The sequence below is a fragment of the Typopeltis vanoorti genome, chromosome 6 (assembly GCF_054136105.1).
Source record: "Typopeltis vanoorti isolate ZY-2024b chromosome 6, IOZ_Tvanoo_1.0, whole genome shotgun sequence".
Taxonomy (NCBI): domain Eukaryota; kingdom Metazoa; phylum Arthropoda; class Arachnida; order Uropygi; family Thelyphonidae; genus Typopeltis; species Typopeltis vanoorti.
In genome coordinates, this window is record NC_143554.1 from 161963803 (window position 1) to 161990467 (window position 26665).

At 35.4% G+C, this 26665-nt stretch overlaps 1 protein-coding gene across 1 annotated transcript in view; it reads left to right on the forward strand.

The window, feature by feature from the left end:
- The first annotated feature begins 4370 nt into the window (after positions 1-4370).
- The window catches only part of RpL27A (ribosomal protein L27A), a 62859-nt gene continuing 40564 nt past the window's right edge, over positions 4371-26665 (forward strand). Inside the window, exons 1-2 of the mRNA XM_090393905.1 lie at positions 4371-4421; positions 5289-5352. Of these exons, the coding sequence (XP_090250031.1) occupies positions 4419-4421; positions 5289-5352 (67 nt within the window). The 5' untranslated portion in view covers positions 4371-4418. The remainder of the gene's footprint in view (positions 4422-5288; positions 5353-26665) is intronic.

The window sequence follows — 26665 nt, forward strand, 5'->3', positions numbered from 1 at the left end:
AAGGAAAAGTCTGATGGATTGGAACCCGGTAAACAATCGAATAATTAAAGCTAGATTTTGCTCCAGGATCACGAAATTGACCATGGTACATTGTTTTCTTGTATTCCTACCCTAACTGAGCTTAAGTTATCTGATATCAGTAGATATAAAAATAGTATATCCGTTACACTCGATTCCACTTACAATATCTGATTCTGATAGCCAGGTTTCACTAATGCCAACAATCGAAGTTCACATCGTATTCAATAAAGCAACAAACTCATCTGATGTCGAGGCTAGCGGGTGAAAAGACGTACTGTCTGAGAGCTCCTGAAAGATTTGTGATTTTTCTTGATTTATTAGTGTTTTCTTAGAGTTAATTGTATATTTTAGTATATTATTGTAGTTATTGCACTAAAGCATTTTATAACATAATTTCAGAAATATTATTAGTTTTTACTATTCTTAGAAATTGCACCAAAAACTCGTCGTTACAAGACTTACACGTTACACTGACTAAACCGCACACGCCTGGAATCGTTACAGAGTCGCTTACATAGAAATTGCATGCGGGCGGCAAAGACCCTAGCACTGGTTCTGATAAGAACAATCGACAAATACTGCATATTGTATTCTGGACTAAAGCTAAAGTTCTTGCTACTGAGGAGAGCGTTTGTCCTGAACAAAAGCACTGCTGCAGTGATGATAATAATTTATCTGAGGATACGTTGACATTAGAAATACCTCGGTTAAAAGATATTATTAGGAAGTCGACCACGGAATCATTGGAAAAGGTGGAAAGACGTTTGTGTAAACTTCGACAGGATGAGAACAAGAACATGCAGGAAAATACTGAACATGGAAATCAAAATATTAATAACAACAAGGTAAGTCAGTTAGTATCTAAAAAAAGAGAGGTAATATGGTATGGTGACTCAATTTTAAAATTTGCGCTTGACGAGGGAGTCACCATTTTCAGTTTCCAGGGAGCGAAAATTAAAAATATGACAAACGTAATTAAAAACCAAAAAAGAAATGCTAGTGTTGGTAGGTACTAATAATTTAAGTGAGGACAAACATAATATGAGTGAAGATATGAAATGTCTGTTGGAAGAAGAGAGAAAGAAAATGTGAAAGAGTAAAAATTGTAGGATTACTATCACCTAGATATGATAGTACTGAGTTAAGAAGGGCGATGATTTCATATGAAGGCTATGTAGAAGATATGGATGTGAGGTTTTAGATGTGTGGGGTGTGTTTGTTGACAGACAAGATTTGTATAATAATGATTGCCTGCACTTCAATTCATTTGACATCAGAAACCTGGAGAAATTACTCCTTGGTATGAGACCCAATGTAGAGAGTCAGGGAAACTAGATCATCAAGGGAAGAATAGGGAGAATGTGTGTGAAAGTTCAGTTATGGAATGCCTTTGAACATGGTTATGTATGTGGGGAAGAAGTGGAAAAATATGCTTTGGGTTCGGACCTTTTAAGTATGTCTGCGGAGGGAAAAGAGAAAATCTAGAACAAGACCAAATTGATTTGCATATCTAATTATAAGAATAGGCTAGGTCGTAATTTTTATGTCTATACACAAATGACAGGAGCATTAGAAACAAAGGGATTGAGTTTGTTGCTTTATTGAATACGATGTGGCCTACGATTGTTAGCATTAGTGAAACCTGGCTATCAGAATCAGATATCGTAAGTGGGATCGAGTGTAATGGATATACTATTTTTAGGAATGACAAAAGAGATGGGAGAGGAGGTAAAGTGCTACTAATGATAACTGATGACGTAAGCCCATTTAGGGTAGAAATACAAGAAAGCAATGATGGTTCTTTCATTTCATATGGTGATTCAATATGAGCCTCTGTTAAGTGTACGGCACCACCTCAATCCCCCCTATTTTTATCCGGGCTCAGGACTGGCATAGCTGACAATTCAGAACTATGACTGGAGGAATTGTCTTAGGTATTCCTGACTATATTTGTGTGTGTTCAAGGGACCGGTTTTTCTGCTTGCTGGATGAAAAACCCCAGATAAACTCGGGAGAAACTCTGCTGTCCACGCCCAAGACCAGTTAACTTGGCTATGGCTGAGGAAGATCCTTAATCTCCACACGTCGTCGATGAGAAAGAAACCCAGGACATTTCTTCCCAGGCATATGGTTGTGAAGCGCATAATCACTTAGCTAACTGCGCAGACACAATGATGGTAAATGTCTCATGCAGCGATGAGTTTGAGTCTATCTGGTATGAAGTGGAGGTTAACAGAATGAAATATATGGTTGGGCGTTGCTACAGACCTCGCGGATCAGTTGTAAGGGACGAAGCAATGGATCGCTAATTTAGCCGTTTAAGTACCCAGCGAATGATAATTATGGTTGACTTTAATTTTCCAAACATTGATTGGATAGAAGAGAAATCTCGTCTATCCAATCATGATAAGAAAGAACAGGAATTTATTGAATTGTTGCGAGACAACTTTTTCAAGCAAGAAGGAACTTGAGAAATGAGAAACTATGAGCAAATTCAACACTCAAAGAGTGTTGAATTTGCTCATAGCATCAGAAGGGATCTCTGTCAAGAATATGACTATTTTACCACCAATTGGTGACAGTGATCATGCTGTTCTTTCTTGGGAAGTATATACTTGTATTGAAACTCCGATTAAAACAGGCAACATACTGAACTACAAAGCTGGAAATTATGATCAACTTAGAAGAATACTATCTTTGGTCCCATGGTATCAGTTACTGAATGGAAAAAATGTCAGCAATCCATGGGAATCTTTGAAAAAGTGCTTGAATGAGGTGATATCTCAATCTATCCCTAGTGCTCGAAGAATAAATCGGTTGGGAGGGAAATGGATGTGCAGCCTATTAAGCAAGATATCCACAAGAAGAAGATGATGTGAAAAAGTTTTGTTTGTGATATGCATGGTATTTTCATATTTTGTTTAACCAATTCTTCAATTTATTCTTCTTGTTTTTGATTTAAGGAAAGAAAGTTTCAACTTCCGATTCTTAAAGTGCTTCTTTTCCAGTGCGTTTTCCATCCTTGGAAGATCTATCATGGACATTCCAGCTGCATCTTGCAGTGGCGCACCTAGGAAAGGGGCCAAGGGGACTTCCACCCCCAAAAAAAGAAAAAAATTCTAGTGTTTTTTTCTAGGAAAATAACACTAGAAAATTTTCCAAAAATCTTTTCCTAATTAAAATTCATTTTTTAAAATTTATGTTTTGTCTTCTGTTTCTATACTACTTATGAATTAGCAGCCACATAAGGTGGGAATACCCTACAGCTCTCGGGAATCCTGGCCACTATGAATGCAAGGCGAACGAAGTAGTGCTCTTGCGGACCGAGCGCTACTTCGTTTGCCCGAGCTGGGCCAGAGGAGATCACGGGTATCATGTATTGGCAATCACTGCAATGCTCAGTTAGGTCGTATGCAATGTACTATGCTTTCTGAAATCGCTACTCAACTCGTCCCCCCCCCCCCCCCAATATTAAATTTTGAGTGCTCGGTCCCCTCCAAGATTAAATCCTGGGTGCGCTACTGGCATCTTGTATTGTTTCATTTGTAGCGTTTACTTTTTACATCATACAAACGGGCTTGCTCAACTACCCTGCATGCAAGGCTAAAGCCTTGTATGTTGATGTGGTCTTTATGCCTCGGGTATTCCTACTGGTAGTTTACATCAGTGCTTCCCAAACTCATGGATGCCAAGGGCCCCTATGGAAAAATTAAAATATTTCACGCCCCCCATCGAAAAAAAATCGTAATAGATATATATTATTATAATATTTATTGTATTTATATTCAATATAATTTATATTCAAGATTTTAGTTTGTAATCTTTTTTGTATTGCTTATCAATACTTTTGAAACGAAAGTTAGATGAATAAGCATATATTTACTAATATTTATTAATCGCCGAAATACGCAAGAAGCAAAATTTGTTAACCAAAACCAATGTGGGATTTTTCACATATTAAAATATAAAAAAGAACAAAAAAGAAATAATAAATAATAAAAATGAAATACGTTTCATTTAAGATTAAAAAAATCTACTGTGTCTTAAAACATTTTAAATTTGTTTTCATTATTTCACGGCCTACCTAAACAAAACTTGCGGCCCACAGTTTGGGAAGCGCTGGTTTACGCTACCGGCATACATGCCATACACACATTCCATGTTAATTTTCAGATATATTTTGTACTTGATGTATTGCAAACATATTAATATTCTAAAGGATATTATCTAACGGATAGCATTTATGTAAATTATTTGATCCATTTATTTCAATAAATAATTGAATGTTGACTGTTAATTTCAAAATGCACTTATCACGTGATACGCATAAACATTTTTTGCCGCTTGGTGGTGTATAAGCTTTCTTGTGTGTAATTCTTCTTTCATTAGCTGAGAAAATGGTGAGTATTGTATGTTCTGATATTAAATTATCAAATCAAATAACATCGCCGTGAGATGTTAATGTTTGACAAAATAGGTAAAATATGTGCATCGATAAGTTAATGTAGATGTACTGAATATATGTATATTTCTGTACGAATGTTTATCACTTAATGCTAGGTATTAATGTGTCGTGGCGTGGATACTTTGGTGATAGAATGGGTATGTCAATGAAATATTCAGAAATATTTCTCTCTACTTACTGTCTGAATACGTAATGAATATCGCCACGTGCTCGACTTTTATGAAATAAAGTGTATTATCCACCTGAAGTAATCAATATATAATTTGTAATAATGTCTTAGGATTGACACACATTTGGCAGTATTACTATAGAATCAAATTATTTTATTCGGATTTTGTTTTTACATGGGATTATGAATAAGAAGCATAATTTAAATAATTTTATGAAATCGAATGGATATGGATGAGGCCTGTTCAACTTGGGAATAATAGGTGATTATAGAAGTACCAACAATTAAAAATATCTAACGGCTTCAGAAGCATTGTAAAGATATCAGTTTGAAATGCCCATAGTATGAATCGAACTTATTAAATCGCATGAAAAGTTGATAGTTTCAGAGTGAAGTGTATTTTATTACTAAATATATATATATATATGTAAATATATATATTTACATAAATAGATATTGCCTAATTTTTAGTTGAAGGAAGCATAGTAATAAGGGCAATTATCATGTTAATAATTGTAAGTGTTGCTGGAATTGAAGGAAATGAAATAATTTACTTTGATTATTTCTCATTTAAAGAAAAGTAAGTTATCTCATTCTGATGAAAATTACTAATGAAGAACGTTTCTCCAACAGTCCACTCATAAAAAGAAAACAAGAAAGTTGAGGGGTCATGTCAGCCATGGTCATGGTCGTGTTGGTAAGTACACTTTAATTTTTGTTTCATTAGGATTGTTTACAACACAGATTTTGCATACTGTTTAGATTGTGTATTAATCTATGCTGCAGGATTTCTGTGCAAGGAGTTTCATGAAGATTATGGAATCAACTACCATATTGATTTTCCTGTAGTTTGACTTTTATACACTACATAAAAAGAACTTGCCCTAATGCTACAATTTTTATTAATAATTTTTATTAAATAATTTTTATTAAATTCAATTAAAATTGAAAATTTTAATTGAGTTAAACATTAAAATTGATTAATGTTTAGCTCAGTCGAGAAATTCTATGTTGTAGTAATTTACAGCTTAGAATCCTATCTCCTAAACTTTTGAAATGAATTTGTTGATCAGCTTTCAGAGGTAAACTGTAGACTGAAATACACAAATTTTATTCAAGAAGAAATGAAAGAGTTTGAAAACAAGAAACAAACCCAAATGAAAATATTGATTGATTTCACAAGAAAGGCATGTGCTTAAGTTTGCCAGAAAGGAAGATCTGAAATCCATTGCAGAATCAGGAAGATGCATTCAAGCAAAGGAAAGTGTATTGACAGTTTCTAACAAGTGAATCAGTTTGTGCTTTTAGAGAACATAGAGAAAAATGTAACAAAGTGGAGCACTGCAAAACTAGCTAAAACTTCTTACCCAAGTCATGAGAATACTTTGGCAAGAACATTGAAAATATCACGAAGATTGCGAAATGTTCTGGAGGCTATTGTGAAAGTTTAGAAATGTAGGGAATAATTAGTCACAACATTATGGTAGAAAATACTCAACAGGAGTGCAATTGGGAATACGTATAAACAGAAAAGCTTGAACTGTGGAAAGTCAGCTGGAGTAGACATTAACATCTGACCTTCATTGAATTAGGATTCATTGCAGGAGGTCTATGCTCTCATTAAAAAAAAAAAATTTATTAAATCATGTCTTAAACCTATTTAAGACATGATTTAATAACCTTTTTTTTTTTTTTTTTTTTTTTTTAAGTCCATGGGATTCTTAATAGTCTTTTCCACACCCATAATTCAGATGAATCGATTCACTTTCTTCTTAATAATCTGGCTTTCACATCAATACACCGCTATTGGAAATACTATTGATTTCACAATTCTGACTATTATAAATCCATTTAAATTGCCAGAAGCCATCACTTTTGTATTGTTGATGCTTAAATAAATTTGTTTCTTTCTGTCTTAACCAATAGAATCAACCACTCCAGCTCATCATCTACATGCCTTAAATTATTTATTTTTCTGCTGCCAGTCTTAATTTTAGCTGGATCTTTGTCTACATCAGCCATCCTCATAACATATTCATTATAAATATTAAAAAGGTAATATTTTTCAACACTGCTTCTCTAAAGACTGTTTTTACTGAAGCTTCTGGTTGTCATGTAGCTCTTATCAAGAGAATTAGATGTTCAGATATTCCCATTGATCTCATTACATCCACAATCCATGCAATCAAAAACTTTCTTATAATCAATAAAACAGATGAATACTTCCTTCTGAAATTCTTGTTCTTTCCATAATCCATCCCATGTTTGCTATTTGGTCTCTAGTTTCTGTACTGCTCCTAAAGTGTGCCTGTTCTTACAGCATTTCTCTATTCACATATGGCGCCTACCTTTGTTGGATCACTTTCAACATAACTTTACTTGCATGTGAAATTAAAGCGGTAGTTCTATAATTCTCACAATCTCTGGAATTCGATTGTTTTTGAATTGATGTTTTCCAATCTATTTCCAGTATATTTTCTTTCAAACCTGTTAACAAATTTCAGTCAACAGGTTTGGCTATATATTCATTACTTCATCCCCAGCTGCTCTCAATAATTTCACTGACCCACCATCATCTCCAGGAGCTGTTCCATTGCTGATATCACTTCTTTTCATTATCATGGGTTCCTCGACAAATTCTCTCCTTTCAAATTCTCCTTCAATATTGTTATCTTGTACAAATCCTCTACATACTCTTTTCATCTTTTTTTCACTGCTGAAGCAGCAGTTCTTCCATCAGGCATTTTCCTGAATTCCTTTTTACAACTCCTAATCTAGGGATAAACTTCCCTGTAACATCATTTATTTTTCCCTAACCTGTCTTTGGAATTCTGCACTTAGTTTCATTTTCTTCTTTTGTCTTCTATTTGAATAGCTTCTTTTGACAACCATTTTCAAACTTTCTTTCTTGTTGCTTTATTTAGTTTTTGCTGCTTCTACGATTTTGTTTCTTTCCACAGTTCTTTTAATTCTCTTCCTGTCTTCTCTACACTTTTTCATTTCTTTCTGACTTCTGCTTTCAATACTTTATTTATAGGATTTAAATGAAATCTGATACTGTCCTTTTGTTTCTTCTTAGCCCTTAATTTCAGTTTTACTTCAGCTATCAATAATTCATGATCTGTCCCACAGTCTGCACCAGATAGTGTTATTTTGCTGCTTAGGTAGCACTCCTCCACCTCCTTGCAACAATATAATCTATCTGATTACTGTATTCTCTATTAGGTGAAGTCCATGTGTACAATCTTCTTTTATGTTGTTGAAAGACAGTCTGATTTGAATTCCGTTTGCAATAAAGCAACTGTTCTCAACCAGCCTTCCTCCTGCTTCATTCCTCAGTTCCAAATTTTCCTTCTTTTTCATCCACTTTTGCATTCCAGTCACTTAATATCAAGAGAAAATCTGTTTTATCAATACTGTATACTACTTGTTACAAGCTGCTGTAAAATTCTTCTATGTCATCTTCACTTGAATCTGTAGTGTGTGCATACACCATAACATTCACTGGATATGCCTATATTTTGATTAGAATAATTCTATTGGACACTAGGTTGTAACCCGATATGTATTTTCTGTATTCTCTTCTAACTATGGATGCTACTCCATTTCTTTGAAGGTTTTTATTATCCAGAGTAATACATGATGAAATCATTGGTATCAAAGTGACCCATTCCTGTCCATCTCAGTTCCAGTTTTTCTTGACACTGTCTACATTGCATAATTTAAAAGGCCTAGACAGAGTTGAATTCCAGATGATTGAAGTAGTGCTCTCATAATACTCATTTATAAAGAGGGGAAATACAAATGAATGTGAGAATTACAGAGGAATTTCCCTACAAAGTGTTTCTGGTACAATTTACGCAAGTGTTTTTCAGAAAACACTTATACATTGTGAAGGGAAGCTTAGAAAAGAGCAAAGTGGATTCAGGCCAAATAGAGGTTGTCAGGATCAGAATTTTTCTTTAAGACAAATAGTTAAGAAATTGTCGACCTATTGTCCCCAGTAGTTTGTAAAATAATAGAGATCCTCATTATTATCATCAAATTCCTGCCATGTACCCTCAAGGGATGTACAGGATATGATAGTACTACATGAAAAATTTACATCATTACTAACTTCTTATATACAATTTTCTTACAAATCAATCTGTTACCTGTCAAGGCTTCAACATTATCAGATCTTATATTTCTATCTTCTATGGCACTTTTTACTATATCAATCCACATATATCTTGGTCTTCCTCTGGCTCTTTTTCCATCCAACCTGGCAGAGAACACTGATTTTGCTAATCTTTCCTCGCCCATTCTTTTTAAGTGACTGTACCACCTGAGATTAGCTTGCTCAGGATGCACACAATGCCAAGTTCCCTCCTAATATCTATGTTTTTAATATGATATTACCATTGATGCCATCTGTTCATGACCCTAATCTTTCTCGGGACTCTCACATCTGCGGTCTCTAGTCTTTGGTTAAGTGTTTTACTTCTGACCCAGCTCTTAGATCCATTAGTTAAAATTAGTTTAAACACTGTCTTGTATACAGCTAATTTAGTGTTTTGACTAATTTCTCTTTTAATCCATATAAATTTATTCAGTTGACTTCCTGCAATACCAGCTTTGTTGATTCTGTTGTCTATTTTCATATTTAATTTACCATCTTCACTAAAAATTGTGCCTAAGTAGCTGAAATGTGTCACTTGTTCTATAGGTTCTCCATTCACAATGCAGTTGATATTTCCATGGTGTTTGACTTGTTATTGCTGACCTTCATACCATATCTATTACAACAGTTATTCAATTTAGTTAAGGAATCTTGCAAACTTGTAGCGGATTTATTTAGAAGTATAACATCGTCTGCATAAAGCAAAGAGCTGACATTAACATCTCCAATTCTGATATCATGTTTAGTACCACTTTCCTTCATAATGTGATCCATATGGATAATGAATAACAGAGGTGATAATGTACATCCTTGTCTCCCACCAGATTTAACATTAAACCATCTTCCTGTACTTCCTTCAATTCTAACTGCTGACTTACAACTCAAATAAAGACTAAGTATTGCTTGATATAATGTCCCATTGATACCATATAACTGTAGTGTATTGAACAGTTTCTCTCTTGGCAACTTGTCATATGCCTTTTCCAGATCTACAAAACTTAAATACAGATCTTTGCTATATTTCCATGATTTGTCAACTATTTTTCATAAAGTGAAGATCTGATCCTGACAATCTATTTGGCCTGAATCCAGTTTGTTCTTCACCAAGCTTTTCTTCCACAGTCCTACTCAACTGTTTCTCAAGTATACTTGCGGTAAATCTTACCAGGAACACTCAGTAGAGAAATACCTCTGTAATTCTCTCATTTAGTTTTATTTCCTTTTTTATATATATATATATGGGTAATATCAGGGCTCTACTCTAATCATTCAGAATTTGTCCCTATGAACTATGCAGTACAGCCACTGTAAGACTTATACCTCCATACCTGAGCATTTCTGGTCAAATATCATCTGCTCTTGCTGCCTTTCCACATTTCAGGCCTTTGGTTTTTTCTAATTCAAGTATGGATATGTATTCCTGACTGCATTCCTGTTGAGTACTTTTTACCATTGTGCTATCGCTGCTTGTTTCATTTAGGAAATTTTTTTAAGTAATTACTCCATACTTCAAGGATATCTTTTTCTCTAGTTTTCATGTCACCTTTATTCTCTAATTGCTTTTACAGCACTCTTTTCTAAGCTGCTTCAACAACCTCCAGAATATCTTGCCACCTTCTTGATATTTATATTCTATGTTCTTACCAAACTCTTCCCATGACTTTTGTTTAGCTAGTTTACACAGTGTTTAGCTTTCTTACATTTGTCTCTGTATTCTCTAAGAGCCCAAGCTGACTTATTTGCCAGGAATTTTTTAATTACTTTCTTCTTGTCCTTCACTTGTTTAACTTCCTGTGTCCACTATGGAGTTCTGATTTTTGCAGACAACTTCATCACATGCCTCTGGCTGAATCAATCAGTGTTTACTTCACTGCTTGCCACTGGATCTCCAAGATTTGGTTCCTGTTCTCAAACTCTTTCATTTTTTCTTGAATAATGTTTGTGTATTTTAGTCTACAGTTCATATCTGAGAACTGCTCAACCTTTATTTGCTTTAAAACTTTCTTATATGTTCTTTTAAATATGAATTTCAAATCCTCTGTACACTCTGGTGTCATGCACTGGGGAGAAAACATCACTATCAACAATAACATAGTCAATGAGACTTTTCTTATTCCTTGCCTCTTCTCTCTATGTGAATTTGTGCACTGCACATTTTTATGTTGGGACATTGTGTTAGTAATAACCAGTCCATGTCCTGAGCAGAACTTCAACAGGTATTTGTCAGTATTATTAGCTTTGCTCTTTTCTTCAAATTTTCCAAAAATATTTTACTCTGCTGTTTAGATCCCCAACAAGGACCTACTTTTCCTTTTTCATTGTGTCAGTTGTTTTCTCTTCTCCACTTCTACCTTAGTAGAACATTCTGTGGGACCATAGGCACAAATAAGTCTCATTCCAGTTCCCCATTCTGATATTTGCCCACATCACTCTACTTGATATTGGCTGCCATTGAAGAAAATTAACCTCCTATTTAGTGTTGAATACTATGGCTACTCCTTCTTTTCCTTGATTGTCATTGCCTGAATATAACATTTTGTATTTATTGCTCAGAAAGATCTCGCCAGATTTTGTCTTTTTGTTTCAGTCATCTGTTGAGTTCAGGTGTGTTTTACGATTTGTTCAAGTAGCTGATTTTTTGCTGGTTCCCTGGTGAAAACAACGGGGGACCCTTGTTTAACCGGGAGACACCCCAGCCGGCATGAAATTCTGTTATGTTGTGCCATCAGTGTATATTTTGGTTTTAGCCGATAAGAATAAATTTGGTCGGCTAAATCTTAACTTGCCAACCCATCCTTGTTCGTTCAGTATCCGGGCAGATACCTAACAGGGGTGCACCACTAGGTGAGGATCCTCATTATCTAGTTACTGATTTGTATCACTAACTTCCGAAATGCATTTTTTCCCCCCAATGGGTTGTCCATTCTGGCATTAAATACTTGTTTTGATAAAAAAAAAATTTTTTCTCTCATGCTCCTGAATGGTAACTGGTTAAGTTCCTTTCTGAAATCTTCATAATGATTTTGCCATTCTTTGTCTGTCATCCTTGTAATTGAGTAGTCACTTTTGTTTCTTTCAGGTCATTCAATGTGTTTCAGCAGACATAATTTCTCTCTTAACATTCAGAGCTCTATTGTATCATCTATCTTTCTCCTATGCACGGGTGACCTTTTGCTGCGATCTCACTTTGCAATAAATTTGTTGGCAAATTATAACTGCAATACACAGCTCATGGCACGAGTCTAGGTCTTTCATCTTGGACTACCATTTAACTCTGTCCTCTGAGACAAACTTTAGTTTCATTGGCCTCCAATAGGCATTACTTTTCATTACCTGTCTAGCTGCAAGCTACAAATCTCAAGTCTGCTTGGATTTAGAATACTGCTATCCAAATGAGGGCAGGTTTGACTAATCAGAATCACTCCCTGCACATTGTCATTTGTGTCATACTTTCATGGATGCTACTACAGAATCTGCATCCACCAATCTGCTCATTTCCACTAATATTGAATCCTTCTATTCAATAACAAGGGACTGGATGTTTGTAAAGATAAGCATTCATACTTTCCCCACCTTTGCAACGAGTTGTCCGGTATAGTACTACGTACTAGGATCACTTGCATTAGCTCATGCTAGTGTCGCCGATACTTTATAGTTTACTATATTCGGCATGAAACTCTCTGATTCCAATGTTTGAGTTTCTTATTCGGTTTTGAAACAATGTGGATTTTATATCCCCTTAATTTAAAATATTGTTTATATCGCCGAAATAAAGCTTATTAGCTCTTTATATTTAAGTAAGCATTCATGTCCATGTGATCAACCCATTTACAGTACCACCACTGGACATGAACATACTGAAATTGCTTCTCCCACTTTTTCATTTTATATATCTCTGTTTCCTGAAACAGCCTCTCTTCTTTATCTGATACTTGTATGTGTGTGGCTCATATTTAAAATAATAAACATGTACACACAATCTTCCAGTGTCACATTCCTGATATTTACCCTCAAGGGGTTATGTTGAAAATTGGCAATAGTAGTTTCATTTGGAAGAAATTTGTTAATAGGAAGCTGGCAGTAATGTAACTGAATTATGTAGTGATCATGGTGTCCTGTGCAGTTTCTTTAAGAATATTGTGTTCATCATCAAATTCCTGATATTTACCCTCAAGGGGGGTGTACAGGATATGATAGTACTATATGAAAAATTTACATCATGAAATTCTGTCGTTGTACCATCATTTAATCTTGTGGGTTAAGCTGGTAAGATTTGGTTGGCTAAATCCCAAATTGCCAGCCCATCCTCGTTCGTTCAGTATCCAGGCAGACAGCTGGCATGGTGCACCACTAGAAGGTGAGGATTGTATATTAGGTCAGAAGCCCTGGTTGGTTCTCTGCATTGAAGGCTATATGGGGTCTCCTTTCAGTTATATAGCTTTGAGCCTTAAGCACCTCAATACAATATTGTATTTGACCTTATTAATATCCCTGTGGGCAGGAATACCTTTCTCTTCACATAATTGTGTTCACCTCAATTTTGTTTGCATAAATATATGAAGTGTAAAATCCATTTTATTGTTATTTCCACCACTACCAGCATAATACTCTGAAAGTTGGAACTAAGTGAGCTAACAAGAATGTAATTATTGCTCATTTTTCAAAGAAATATTCAGAAAGTTAAGTAGTCACCAATTCATAGTCCATAGTGCTACAGCACATCACTGCACACCTGTGAATTTGTGCGAAACTCACACAAACATGTTTTTTCATCTTCGGATTTAATTCGTTACTTGGTCTAGATGCTGATTATCTAACTGTGAGAATTAGAAGAAAGTGGTGTTGAACTGTGTCTTTGGAGCATATTAGGTTTTGTATAAATCAATTACATATGTGGCTCTTCTTAGTCCATGGCTTCTCCTTACACAATTAACTCTGATTCTCTGGAAAAGGAATATGACAAGGTGCCAAGAGAGAAGTTATTCAATACACTGCAGTTATATGGTGTCAATGGAGCATTATATCAAGCAATACTTAGTCTTTATTTGAGTTGTAAGTTAGCAGTTAGAGTTGAAGGAGGAATAGGAAGGTGGTTTAATGTAAAATCTGGTGTCAGACAAGGATGTACATTATCCCCACTGTTATTCATTATCTGTGTGCATCACGTTATGAAGGAAAGTGGTATTTAATGTCAGGTTAACTTGATATCAAAATTTGAGATGTTAATGTCAGCTCTTTGCTTTATGTGGATGATGTTATACTTCTAAATAAATCTGCTACAAGTCTGCAAGATTCCCTGACTAAATGGAATAACTGTTGTAATAGATATGGTATGAAGGTCAGCAATAATAAGACAAAGACGATGAAAATAGGCAGAAGCATTGAAAATGTCAACTGTGTTGTGAATGGGCTACCATTGAACCTGTGGAACAAGTAAAACATTTTAGCTACTTATCATGCTATTTAGTGAAGATGGTAAATTAAATATGGAAATAGATAACGGAATCTATAAAGCTGATATGGTAGGAAATCAGTTGAATAAATTCATATGGAAGAAGAGAGATTGATTGGCCCACACAACTCTAGCATAGTCCACCATACAGAATTGACAATTTTTGGCATGCTACTTCTTTCCCCTACCCCATCCCTGTTATAAAATTTGTTTGAAAAGAATCTGATACGTGTTTAGCATAATACAAAATTGGAAAGATGTGTAACTCATTTGGTATCAATGATGCCCTTTGGTCCAAGGGCATCATCGTACAAGGTCGAAACCAGTATGGGTAGTGGCCCTTGCCTTAATGCATAGCATTACACATATCCGCAAGGAGATGTGCTTTGCATTATGGGAGATATTGATATAGGCGTGATGAGAGGTTTCTCCATCTTTGCAACGAAGTGTCTGGTGTTGCACTACCTTACCCCAGTCCTGAAGATACTTTCAGGCGCAAACTTTGTTTGCTCACACTTGGATAAAGGATTAAACTAAACTTATTATTTCCTAATATCCTTGTTTTTAATATGATATTGCTATTGATGCCATCTGTTCACATCCCTAATTTTTCTCAGGATTCTCATATCTGCAGTCTCCAGTCTTTGGTCAAGTGTTTTACTTCTAAAGATCTCAGATCCTTAAGTTAAAATTGGTTTGTAAACTGTCTTGTGTACTGCTAATTCAGTTTTTTAACTAATTTCTCTCTTATTCCATATACATTTATTTAGTTGACTTCCTACCATACCAGCTTTGTTGATTCTGTTGTCTATTCCCATATTTAATATACCATCTTCATTAAAATTGTGCCTAAGTAGCTGAAATGTTTTACTTGATCTTTAGGTTCTCTATTCAAATTCATTTGATATTTTCATTGTCTTTGTCTTGTTATTGTTGACCATCATACCATATCTATTACAACAGTTATTCAATTTAGTTAGGAAATCTTGTAGCAGATTTAACATCATCTGCATAAAGCAAAGAGCTGACATCAATATCTCCAATTTTGATATCAGGTTTAATATCACTTTCCTTCATAATTTGATCCATATATATATATAATGATGAACAGAGGAGGTAATGTATATCCTTGTCTGACACCAGATTTAACATTAAACCATCTTCCTGTACTTCCTTCAATTCTAACTGTTGACTTACAACTCAAACAAAGACTAAGTATTGCTTGATATAACGCCCCATTGACACCATATAACTAGTGTATTGAATAGCTTCTCTCTTGGCACCTTGTCATAAGCCTTTTCCAGATCTTCAAAAGTTGAATACAAATCTTTGCTATATTTCCATTATTTCTCAACTATTTCTCATAAAGTGAAGACCTGATTCTGACAGCCTCTATTTGGCTTGAATCTAGCTTGTTCTTCACCAAGCTTCTCTTCCACAATCATTCTCAACCATTTCTTGAGTATACTGGCCTGAATCTGACCAGGAACACTCCGTAGAGAAAAACTGTAATTCTCACATTCGGTTTTATTTTCCTTTTTATATATGGGTACTACGAGAGCTCTACTCTAGTCATCTGGAATTTGTCCCTCTGTCCAGGCCTTCTGGACTATGTAGTGCAGTGCAGCCACTGTAAGACTTATACCTCCATACTTGAGCATTTCTGGTCGAATATCATCTACTCCTGCTGACTTTTGATGGCTTCTTCAAGTATGAATATATATTCCTGATTGCATGCTTGTTGGTTGTTTTTTTACCACTGCTGTTACTGATTGTTTCATTTAGCAATTTTAATTTCCTTAAATTTTTAATTTAAGGATTTGCCACTGAATCTCTAAGGTTTGGTTCCAAACCTTGGAAATTCAATGCTAAGAGAGGGGGAAAAAATCAATTTATTGAACTTACTAATATTTCACTGGTTTTCTCCATGGCATCTTCATAGTACAAATTATGACAGACTGGCACAGAACTAATGTTAACTTGGCACCTTCTATTAGCCAGATAATCTTTAAGGTAATTTGGAGAAATCATGTTATCTGGTCTGTTTTCCAGCTCTTTGGCATATTAATGCAACCATACTTGTTGAGGAAGTGCTTAATAGCAGATACTAATTTCAGAAATAGTCTCAGATTTATAGCAACATTTATGTTGATACCGATGCCTTCCATTTAATCCTATGTAGAATATCTAGAACATGGTCTGCTACTTCCAACTTACCATACAGATGATTGCGGATGCAGTTTTTGGGTTCTTCAAGGCAGGTATTAACTGATCTACCAGTCTGTCCAAGATAGACTAAACTACTGACACTCCCGGATGTGCAGGAGGATGAAGTTATTCTTTAAGAGACCGGGTGAAGATAGCTAGCTAAATAAATATTTTGAAATTGGCAGTTCTGTGTGTATATTCTTTGAGCAACTTTGTTGTTTCAGGCAACGTGCATATGAACTTACCATAGAGTAAATAGGCTTCGATTTAATAACTTGCAGCTATAGGTGGTGGACCATGTTAATGACCTAGGGTCCCTTCTGTAATGGTCATTTGATCTTTGAAAGGAATTGAAGAAGAGTGATTAGAAAGCATTGAGTGGTTTCAAAAAAAACTAGCAGTAAGGAAATGGGTATTAACATGTTCGCTGCCACGCTACTTTGGCATAGTCTGTTCCCGTACGCCGAGCAATTTCACTTCTTCACGGTCAGAACGGTAATCCCATTGCTGGCGGTAAGCGTCATACGAGTATCCTCGTAGTTGGCTTGTGCAGAGCATATACCATCTGTGAGTATACACAGTTTTGCTGCTAGCTCCACAAGCCAAGCATTTTCACTTCTTCAAGGTCAGTACGATAATCTCGTTGACGGTGGTAAGCATCATATGAGTATACTCGTAGTTGGCAGCGAACGTGTTAACTAGAGCAGCATTTGTCAGTGTGGACTGTGGGAGAATTTTATTTGTAAATATTTTGTTATCTGTGTAAATTTTCAGATAGATGCAGTTTAGAATATTAAAAAGACATTAATAAAAAAAAGTTCATTTGCATAATTATTTTAATATTAATATAATTTTACTACATACTGTATATTTGTACAGTATGTAGTAATATGTAGTAATTTTGTATAAACCCTACAGTACTGATTGTACAGTAGGGTTTATACAAAAACTGGTTTTCAAATTTTTCAAATATATATATATCATCAAATTTCTGCCATGTACCTTGAGGGTACATGGCAGAAATTTTCATGTAGTACTATAGAGGATATGATAGTACTACATGAAAAATTTACATCATTACTAACTTCCTATTTACAGTTTTCCTCCATGTTACTTGTCAAGACTCCAACATTATTAGAGCTTATATTTCTATCATCTAAGGCACTTCATACCATATCAATTCACCTATATCTTGGTCTTCCTATGGGTCGATTTCCTGCCAACCTGGCAGAGAACACTTGTTTTGCTAATCTTTCCTCGCCTGTTTAAGTGACCATACCACCTGAGAAATGCTCTGCTAATGCATTCCTGGATGCTGACAATGTGAAATGCTTTCCTAATATCCTCATTTTTAATATGATATTGCCAATGATGCCATCTATTCATACCGCTAATCTTTCTCAGGACTCTCATATCTGCGATCTCTAGTCTTTGATCAAGTGATTTATTTCCACCCAGCTCTCAGAACCATAGGTTTGAACACTGTCTTGTATACAGCTAATTTAGTGTTCTTACTAATTTTTCTCTTATTCCATATGAATTTATTCAGTGGACTTCCTACCATACCAGCTTGTTGATTCTGTTGTCTATTTCCAGATTTAATTTACCATCTTCACTAAAAATTGTGCCTAAGTAGCTGAAATGTTTTACTTGTTCCACAGGTTCTCCATTCACAACGCAGTTGGCATTTTCAACCATTCTGCCTATTTTCATTGTCTTTGTCTTTTTATTGCATCTTCATACCATATCTATTACAACAGTTATTCAATTTAGTCAGGAATCTTGCAGACTTGTAGTGGATTTATTTAGAAGTATACCATTGTCAGCATAAAGCAAAGAGCTGACATTAACTTCTCCAATTTTGATATCATGTTTAATACCACTTTCCTTCATAATGTGATCCATATAGATAATGAATAACAGAGGTGATAATGTACATCCTCGTCTCACACCAGATTTAACATTAAACCATCTTCCTGTACTTCAATTCTAACTGATGACTTACAACTCAAATAAAGACTAAGTATTGCTTGATATAATGCCCCATTGACACCGTATAACTGTAGCGTATTGAATAGCTTCTTTCGTGGCACCTTGTCATATGCCTTTTCCAGATCTTTGTTATATAATTAAAACAGTAAAAAATGAATTATAATTATGTTAAAATTTTTCAGTTTATTTAATATTTATGGAACTACAAAAATATAACAAAATATGCTCGTACAAAATATAAATTAACTTTTTATTTGATTTAGTGTTTTTCTTCAGGAAATATGATTTCAAGAAACATAAAATGTCCACTGAACCATTACTTTATCTCGTTCTTATTCTAGATACAAAATTGTCGGAAATAGAACTCTCTCAATGGCTACTGAACTTTTTTTTTTTTTTTTTCCAAGGCATCAAATAATAAATTGGTTTCAACTTTTATTGGTTGCCTCGAATACTGAAAATTCATTCTTCATTGTCTTTAGATATGATATTATTTTTTCAGATTCCTCAAGAAACCTATGAATTGATTTTTCCATGGCTTCTTTTAGAGCATTGTCCTGATTAACAATTTCTCCATCTGATATATTCATCATCGGAATCTGTTTCCATACAAGAATTTGGATATATTCTAGATAATATTTTTCCAGATAATCTCAATAATATTGAGTTTTGAAGCTAATTGAAATACATTGGATTTCTTTGAAATGTTTTCTGGATTTTCAAATATAGCAAAAGGATTACCAATCCATCTAGTCTTCTTTCTTGAATTTGTACTTCTGAAGCTTTTAATAATTTGGAACTGATTTCAGTCTTTACATATTTTCAGTCCTTCACTTGTTAATAAATTGGCATCTTACCTCCATAAGGCCTCAGCTGCTAGACATACTGGTCCCAACACTTTAAGAAGCTCCATGATTTTAGGATATTGAGCTTCATTCTGCATAAAAGAAGTGTTGTTTTAGTTTTGAATATCATTCAAAACTGAAACAACACTTTCTTTTAATGTTATAAATCTTTCAATCATGGCCTCTAAACTATTCCATCTTGTTTGGCAATCAAGAATCAGACTTAATTCCGTTTTCTTATTTTACATAATTCTGAAGGATGCTATCTCTTACAGGAGATTTTCTAAACATGTGCAAATTTGGGAAATGGATTGTAATTGTCAGACAACATTGGGAATCCAGTCTTTATTTAGAACAAGAGAATTTAAAAAATCCTCGCCATAGTAATCTTCACACTCTGTCATCATCTTCCTCAATTGTAATGTATACATTAGTTTCAAGTGAAGATGTTAAATTTTTTAATTAAATAATTCTAGTATCTAAAACCGGTTTTTAAAAACCGACAATTCCTAGTGTACAGTGGTTCATAAAATCGGCCACTGTGTCACCACAGTATGCTGAGCAGTGTGCCAAGAAATCCGGCTTAATTTTCCACTGAAAGATATTAAGGTTGTTTGTTATGCCAACTACTACACAATTTTGCACTTAGGAGCAGCATATAAAGGTTCATCTCTGCCTCTCATTAGCAGTTGCACTAGTTAGTAGATTTGTCTGAGTTGGCCACAGCCAGTGAATTTGAGGAAACACTTAACTCAAGAATGTTATTTAATTGAAGTGGCACTAAATTATGGCTATAAAAATGGTGTACCTCTGTGATACATTTCTTAGGGTTTAATATCTGAGTTTATATCCCTTGAAGCATACATCATAATACAGGGTGTTTCAAAAAGAATGTCCCAATTTGAAAATTGTATATCTGTTTTCATTATTTGTTAAAAACAAATAATGAAAACAGATATACAATTTTCAAATTGGGACATTCTTTTTGAAACACCCTGTAATGTGAAGTCAGCTAGGTGAATAATAGGCTAGCATTTCTTAAAGAAATGCTTAAAAAATTATGGAAAGAATTTATATCTGATGGATCCAGCTATTAAATATAATGCATATAAGAGCAGCAGGTGCTAATTAAATTGTTAAAAATGTGAAACAAAATATGAATTAGAAGTACCGTTTATTCTGTAATTTTTTTATAGATAGCAGTAAAGGTGAACAAATTATAATGAGTTCTGTGGAAACAGTTTTCAGTGATCCACATGGATGGAATTGATGGTGAAGTAACTAGTATAGGAGGATATAATAGTCACGTTGTTGTAAGTGTTTAGTAGTAGCATAGCATTCTTTTGCAGAGAGGGAAAATAGCTGTAGAGGTGAGTGACAATGTGTTCAGAAATGAGTAATGTAGATATCAATAAGTTTGAGAGCAATTGGACATGATTGCCATATGTTTTAAGATTTACTAGGAGAAGTTGACAGTAATGCAACAGTTGACACTGTCGCATTCTGGAGTGTTAAGGTTTTGGAGATAAGTACTGTGGTTGGACTCAGGTCAGATAATTAGTTTTCTTGTTCTAGAGGTCAAACATAGTACTTTTTTCAAGTCACTCCAGGCCTCCAGTAAATACGGTTAGGGTGGTGGTCTTCCATTGGGTAACAAGTCATCCGACAGTCTACTACCTCTGGCAGTAAACTAAATCCATGGAGATGTGCTATAATAACTTGCCAGGCTGTGATTCAGATTCTGCTTTAGATGCTGGTGAATACTTTTTAAATTGGTAGGTGATTATGTGATTTTGACATGGGAAGTGCTAAGCAGATAAAAGCTTCATGGAACAAAAAAGGTGTGGAATTACAGAGCAAGGTCGGATAAAATAGGGAAACAAGTACATGATGTGCAGTGGTTAGATCAATTGAAGTAAGAAATCAGCTGTATGTTACTTGGACTGAAATTGGTTACTTATTTGCAATAAATCAGATTGTATTACTAAGCTTAGGGGGTAATGTAGAAATGAAATGAATGAATCATAGAATTATTATTATTATTTTCGGGCTACTCCAGGGAGGCCCTAAACATCATGTCCACACAACTATACGACATTCTCACAGTATCTATCATATTTGTATGATAGATACTGTGATTACTATTAGATACAATCTATCTAATTGTAATCCGACATGATTATTATTACAATGTTCTTAACTAAGTGATAAGTTGTAAGTTGATTTCTAATTCAAATATAGAAAAAATTTATATTTAAAGACTGCGCCCCTCTATATCTGAATTAGTTCAAGAATTGAAGAAAAATCAACCTTCAACTATTTCTCCTTAAAATATATACTGGCCGAGTATATTTAACTTACTCAATTTACCCGCTTTGGTTCGAATATTTTATGAATGGTGCAGTAAAAGAGATTCAGGCAAAACACAATTTTGATTAACAAAAACAAACATTTAATTTTAGAATAACAAATTTTACACTTAAGTTCATATCAGTAGTTAAGATATCACATACATTTTAACTCCTCAGGTAAATTCATTCAACTCATACAATGGTAAATCTGTTATCTCTATAATACAGTCTTCTCACAGTTCCTGAAGTTCCAAATACAACAAAAATTACAGTAATACCTCTTCACAAACAAACACTTAAATTTACACTTTAGCTAACTTCCTCAATAGTTACTGTTAGTATAAGGAAATTCTAGGATGAAACTCTCACACTTCTCTGTATAGGAATATTAATGGTTGGAATAATCTTACCGATAATCTTCTATCTTCGTCTACTTATACATTTACACTTTTTACAACTGTAAACACTTTAAATAGTAAACGGCACTCATTAAATAAATTCTTCTAAGCAATAACTGAATTAATCATCCATCACAATACACATAAACAAATGTTCTTGCATAAAGTACTACTGATCACTCATGAAATAAGGCAATACACAATAATTCCTTAACTTTAGGTTTTATATGCACAGTTGTTCATTCCTCCGGCATTTGATTATTTCTTTAGGCACTATAACTCTAAGCACAGCTAACGGTAAACTTCAATTTTACAGCCTCTACTATTCTAGTAACTCCGTGCTTTATTTCAAGATTCTGTGTGTCCTTGACAGGTCGGCCCTGAAATTAAATCTCAACTCAAATATCGCTAGTCTATTTAGTAGTTACTCAGCTGTCTTCCGTAGCTATAATTGTTATTCTACAATTTATTAGCTAACTGCCTCTCAACTAGTAGACTTTATTAGCTGCTTGAGTGACTTGCCGACTCGCTATTATCGCACTGTGATTCCCGAATCCTCCAATTCCAACCTAACGCCAATCCTCTCCTTTCTCTCTCTTAATAATCTCTAATAAATAATTTCAGCGTTCTTCCCTTTTTACATCCATTCTTCTCGTGATCTAAAACTCTTTTCAATAAACCTTCTCCTCGCGTTCTGTTCCAAACTCGTGCAAGCTATCTAACATACGTTTCCATGACAACAAAACAAAATATAATAAAATTGAGTTATTACATAACGTTAAACTTCTACAAACAGGAATAAATAGAGAATATTTACATTTCAATTAATGTGCAGTTAAATTATCAAATACAAATTCTTATAATATTAATATAGTAATAAATAAAATTGCTTAATAATATTTAATACAGTCTTTTCATTATTAATACATATATCTTGAATAAATAATTAAATTTTAGACAAAATTAAAGTAGTTATATGAATATTAAATTGTAAAATAAGTTGCTAAAATAAATAATATTTACAAGTCTAGCCTTTGTGATGGAAGATCATGTTGGATTCTGAACCAAATAATAATTACTCTAATCTCTATATAATCAGAATCCAACACCTTGCCTTGAACTCGCTCACTGTCATAGCACCCCCAACAGACTCTGGCAGCTTATTCCACTCATTTACCACTCTAAAAGTAAAGAACCCAACTCTAACACCACTGCTAACCACACTCTTGCCCAGCTTCCATAGGTGTCCCCTAGTTCTCCCACCACCAGTCTTGATCTCAAAAATATCCTCTGAATTAATCTTATAGAATCCTTTTAGCAATTTGAATGTCTCAATCATATCTCCCCTTTTCTGCCTATCAACCAGTTTCTGCAACCCACAAATCTTCAACCTGTTCTCATGTGGTTCATTCCATGGACTTGCTATCATCTTAGTCACTTGCCTCTGGATCCTCTCCACCTCCTCCCCATCAAGAAGGAACCGAGGTGACCAAATCTGGGCACAGTAGTCAAGATGAGGTCTTATCAAGGCTCGATACAGAGGTACAATAACTTGCTTGCCTCTGCTCGTCAAGGTATTTTTCAACAACCAAGTGAGTTGATGAGCTGATTTAGCTACTTTCGCAATGTGCTCCCTAAACTTCATCTCCCTATCCACCAACACTCCAAAGTCCCTGGCCTCATCAATCTCTTGGAGTACAGTTCCACCCATGTGGTATACTGCTTCTAATCTTTTCACCCCAAAATGCATAACCTTACATTTTGTCACATTAAATTGACATCCATTCTCCTTAGCTCAGAACTCCAATCTATCTAAGTCATCCTGCAAGACTTTGACATCTTCTGCATTCACTATCGCCCTCCCCAACTTTGCATCATCAGCAAACAAATGAACTGTTCCACTTAGATCCTTCCCTATATCGTTAATGAACAGATTAAACAGCAGTGGTCCAAGAACAGAACCCTGTGGCACCCCACTAGTCACAGGCCGTCTTTTGGACTCTACTCCTGAATAAACCACTCTTTGATATCTCTCCATCAACCACCCACCTATCCATCTCACCAACCCTACATCCATTCCCATATGTTGCAGTTTACAGATTAGAATTCCATGTGGTATCCTGTCAAACGCCTTTGCCAGGTCCAGCAGTATCACTGTAAACCCATTTCCCTTATCCAGTTCAGCCGTCACCTTGTTATAAAACTTGAGCAAGTTACTGAGGCATGATCTACCCTTTACAGAGCCATGCTGTCCCCTGTACAGTATCTCATTTTCATCAATCCATTCCTGTATTTTTCTCGACTACATTCTCCAAGACCTTGACAACAACTCCTGATATGCTGATCGGTCAGTAATTTGCAACCATAGTCTTGGATCCTCCTTTATGCAGTGAAACTATTTTCCCCTCTTTCCACGCCTTCGGGACTAAACCAGACCTGAGACTCAGATTAAACAACATGGTCAAAGGCACTGATAATTCCTTACCCGCTTCATGCAAGACCCTTGCCGGTATACCATCCGATCCCACAGATGTATTCACGTTAAGGTTCTGTAATAGACTAATCACCTCCACTTCATTCATCACAATTCCCGTATAAACTAATGGCTCCTTCATTTTTTCAATGTCACCACCTGGATGATATACTTTTGCAAAGTGCACGCTCAGTAACTCCACTATTTCGACTGGTTCAGTGACCTCCTTACCATCCTCATTCCTTAAAATCATTTTGCCATGTACAGTTTTTTCCTTGCTTGCAGCATATTGAAAGAACTGTTTGGGATTCTCTTTTGCTAGCATAGCTAGTTTCCTTTCATAATCGGCTTTTGCTGTTTTTACCACACTCGTTACCCTTCTGGCTTGCACTTTATACCATTTGTGTGCCTGAAGTTCACCCCTTTCTTTAAATTCCCTCCACAGTTGTTTCTTTTTTTGCAGCTCAAGCTTAATGGTGTTATTCATCCATTTAACCCCTACTTGTTTTGCTATTCGGACCCTAGGTATACAATCAGCCATAACCTCCTGTAAATGCTCCTTGACCACTTCCCATGCTCTATCGATGTCCAGCCCTTGCAGTTGTACATGTCATGGCACTGATCCAAGCAATCTCCTATGCTTGTCATACTTGCCAGCACGGTAATTCCACGTATACCCTGTCTTAATCAAAAATTCCACACCTTTAGCCACCTCCCAGGTCAAGACCTTATGATCACTCTCACCAATAGGTGGCAACATGGTCATATTCATTACAGTCAAATTCTGAGATGCTATTACCAGGTCAAGCACTCTCACACCCCTAGTATTTTCAATTACACGCTGCCTCAGATAGTTATCCCTTAATAATTGGATAAAATCCATTTCCTTCCTCACGTGTCCTCTCCTCCTTCCAATCAATGTTACCATAATTAAAATACCCCATAATAATTACCCTCCTTACACTCATTTCATCAATTTGTTTATGCATACTATCTCCACCATCTATTCCATCACCTGGTCTATAGCATCACCCAACTGTATATTTTATTCTGCCAGTCTCAATCTCACACCAAATAGCCTCAAATGAGCTCCTTTCACTATCCTGCAATACAACTTCAATTCTCCTTGGCTGCAGTTCATCAGCTATCATCAATAACACCTCTCCCCCCTCCCCCCCATTTTATTCTCTGTCCCTCCTAAACACACTATAACCTACACATTCTATCCCACTAGCTATATCATCTTTCGTCAGCCATGTTTCACTAATGCCAATAACCTGTGGCCAGGAAGAGCCAATCAAGGCCAAAAATTCTTCCTTCTTGTTCCTAATACTCCTGGCATTAGTATTCATGAAATGCAGTGATCCCTTTGTCCCACCCCTATCTTGATGCGTTATTCTAAATGTCCCATTCCCATTTTTTGTCCTTAGTGCTGGCTCAGGTACATTATATACATTTTTACACTCAACTGTCTCACTGATGTCTGCATATCCACTCTCCCCCATCCTTGGTAGTTCTAGTTTCCCTGGTTCTGCACATTATGCAGCAGGATCTATTGAGAAAGATGTTATAGAATGTAGCAGCCTGAGGAGCACAAGGCATAAGGTTAGGAAGGTGACAAGTGTTATGTAAAAGAGAGGAGAAATTGGCACGTGAAAGATTGGTTGACGCAATAAAGCAAAACCCTAGAGAATTCTGCAGTTTTGTTGTTAGTCGAAGAGGGTGAATATGAAAGACTAACTTTAGTTGTTGGAAATTGAACACAAGTCACATTATTATTAAGAGAAGACCTCCAGGGAGTCAGAGACTCATCGTGGGAGGCCACATACTGCACACACACCAGCTATCATACTTATTCTTGAATTCATTCACACTGCTTGCACTCACAACATCCTATGACGATCCATTCCAATCATGCACCACCCTCTGAGAGAAAAATCTAGCCTTCACACCCTTCTTGCTGGCCTTCATTCTCAGCTTTCAAGTATGCCCTCTCGTCCATTCCCCACCCTCCATCAATTGAAATCCTGTATGATCCTTTCAGAAGTTTGTAATTCTCGATCCTATCACCCCTCATTTTCCTGTTTGCTAGTGTCTGCAGTCTACAAATTCTCAATTTGTCTTCATAA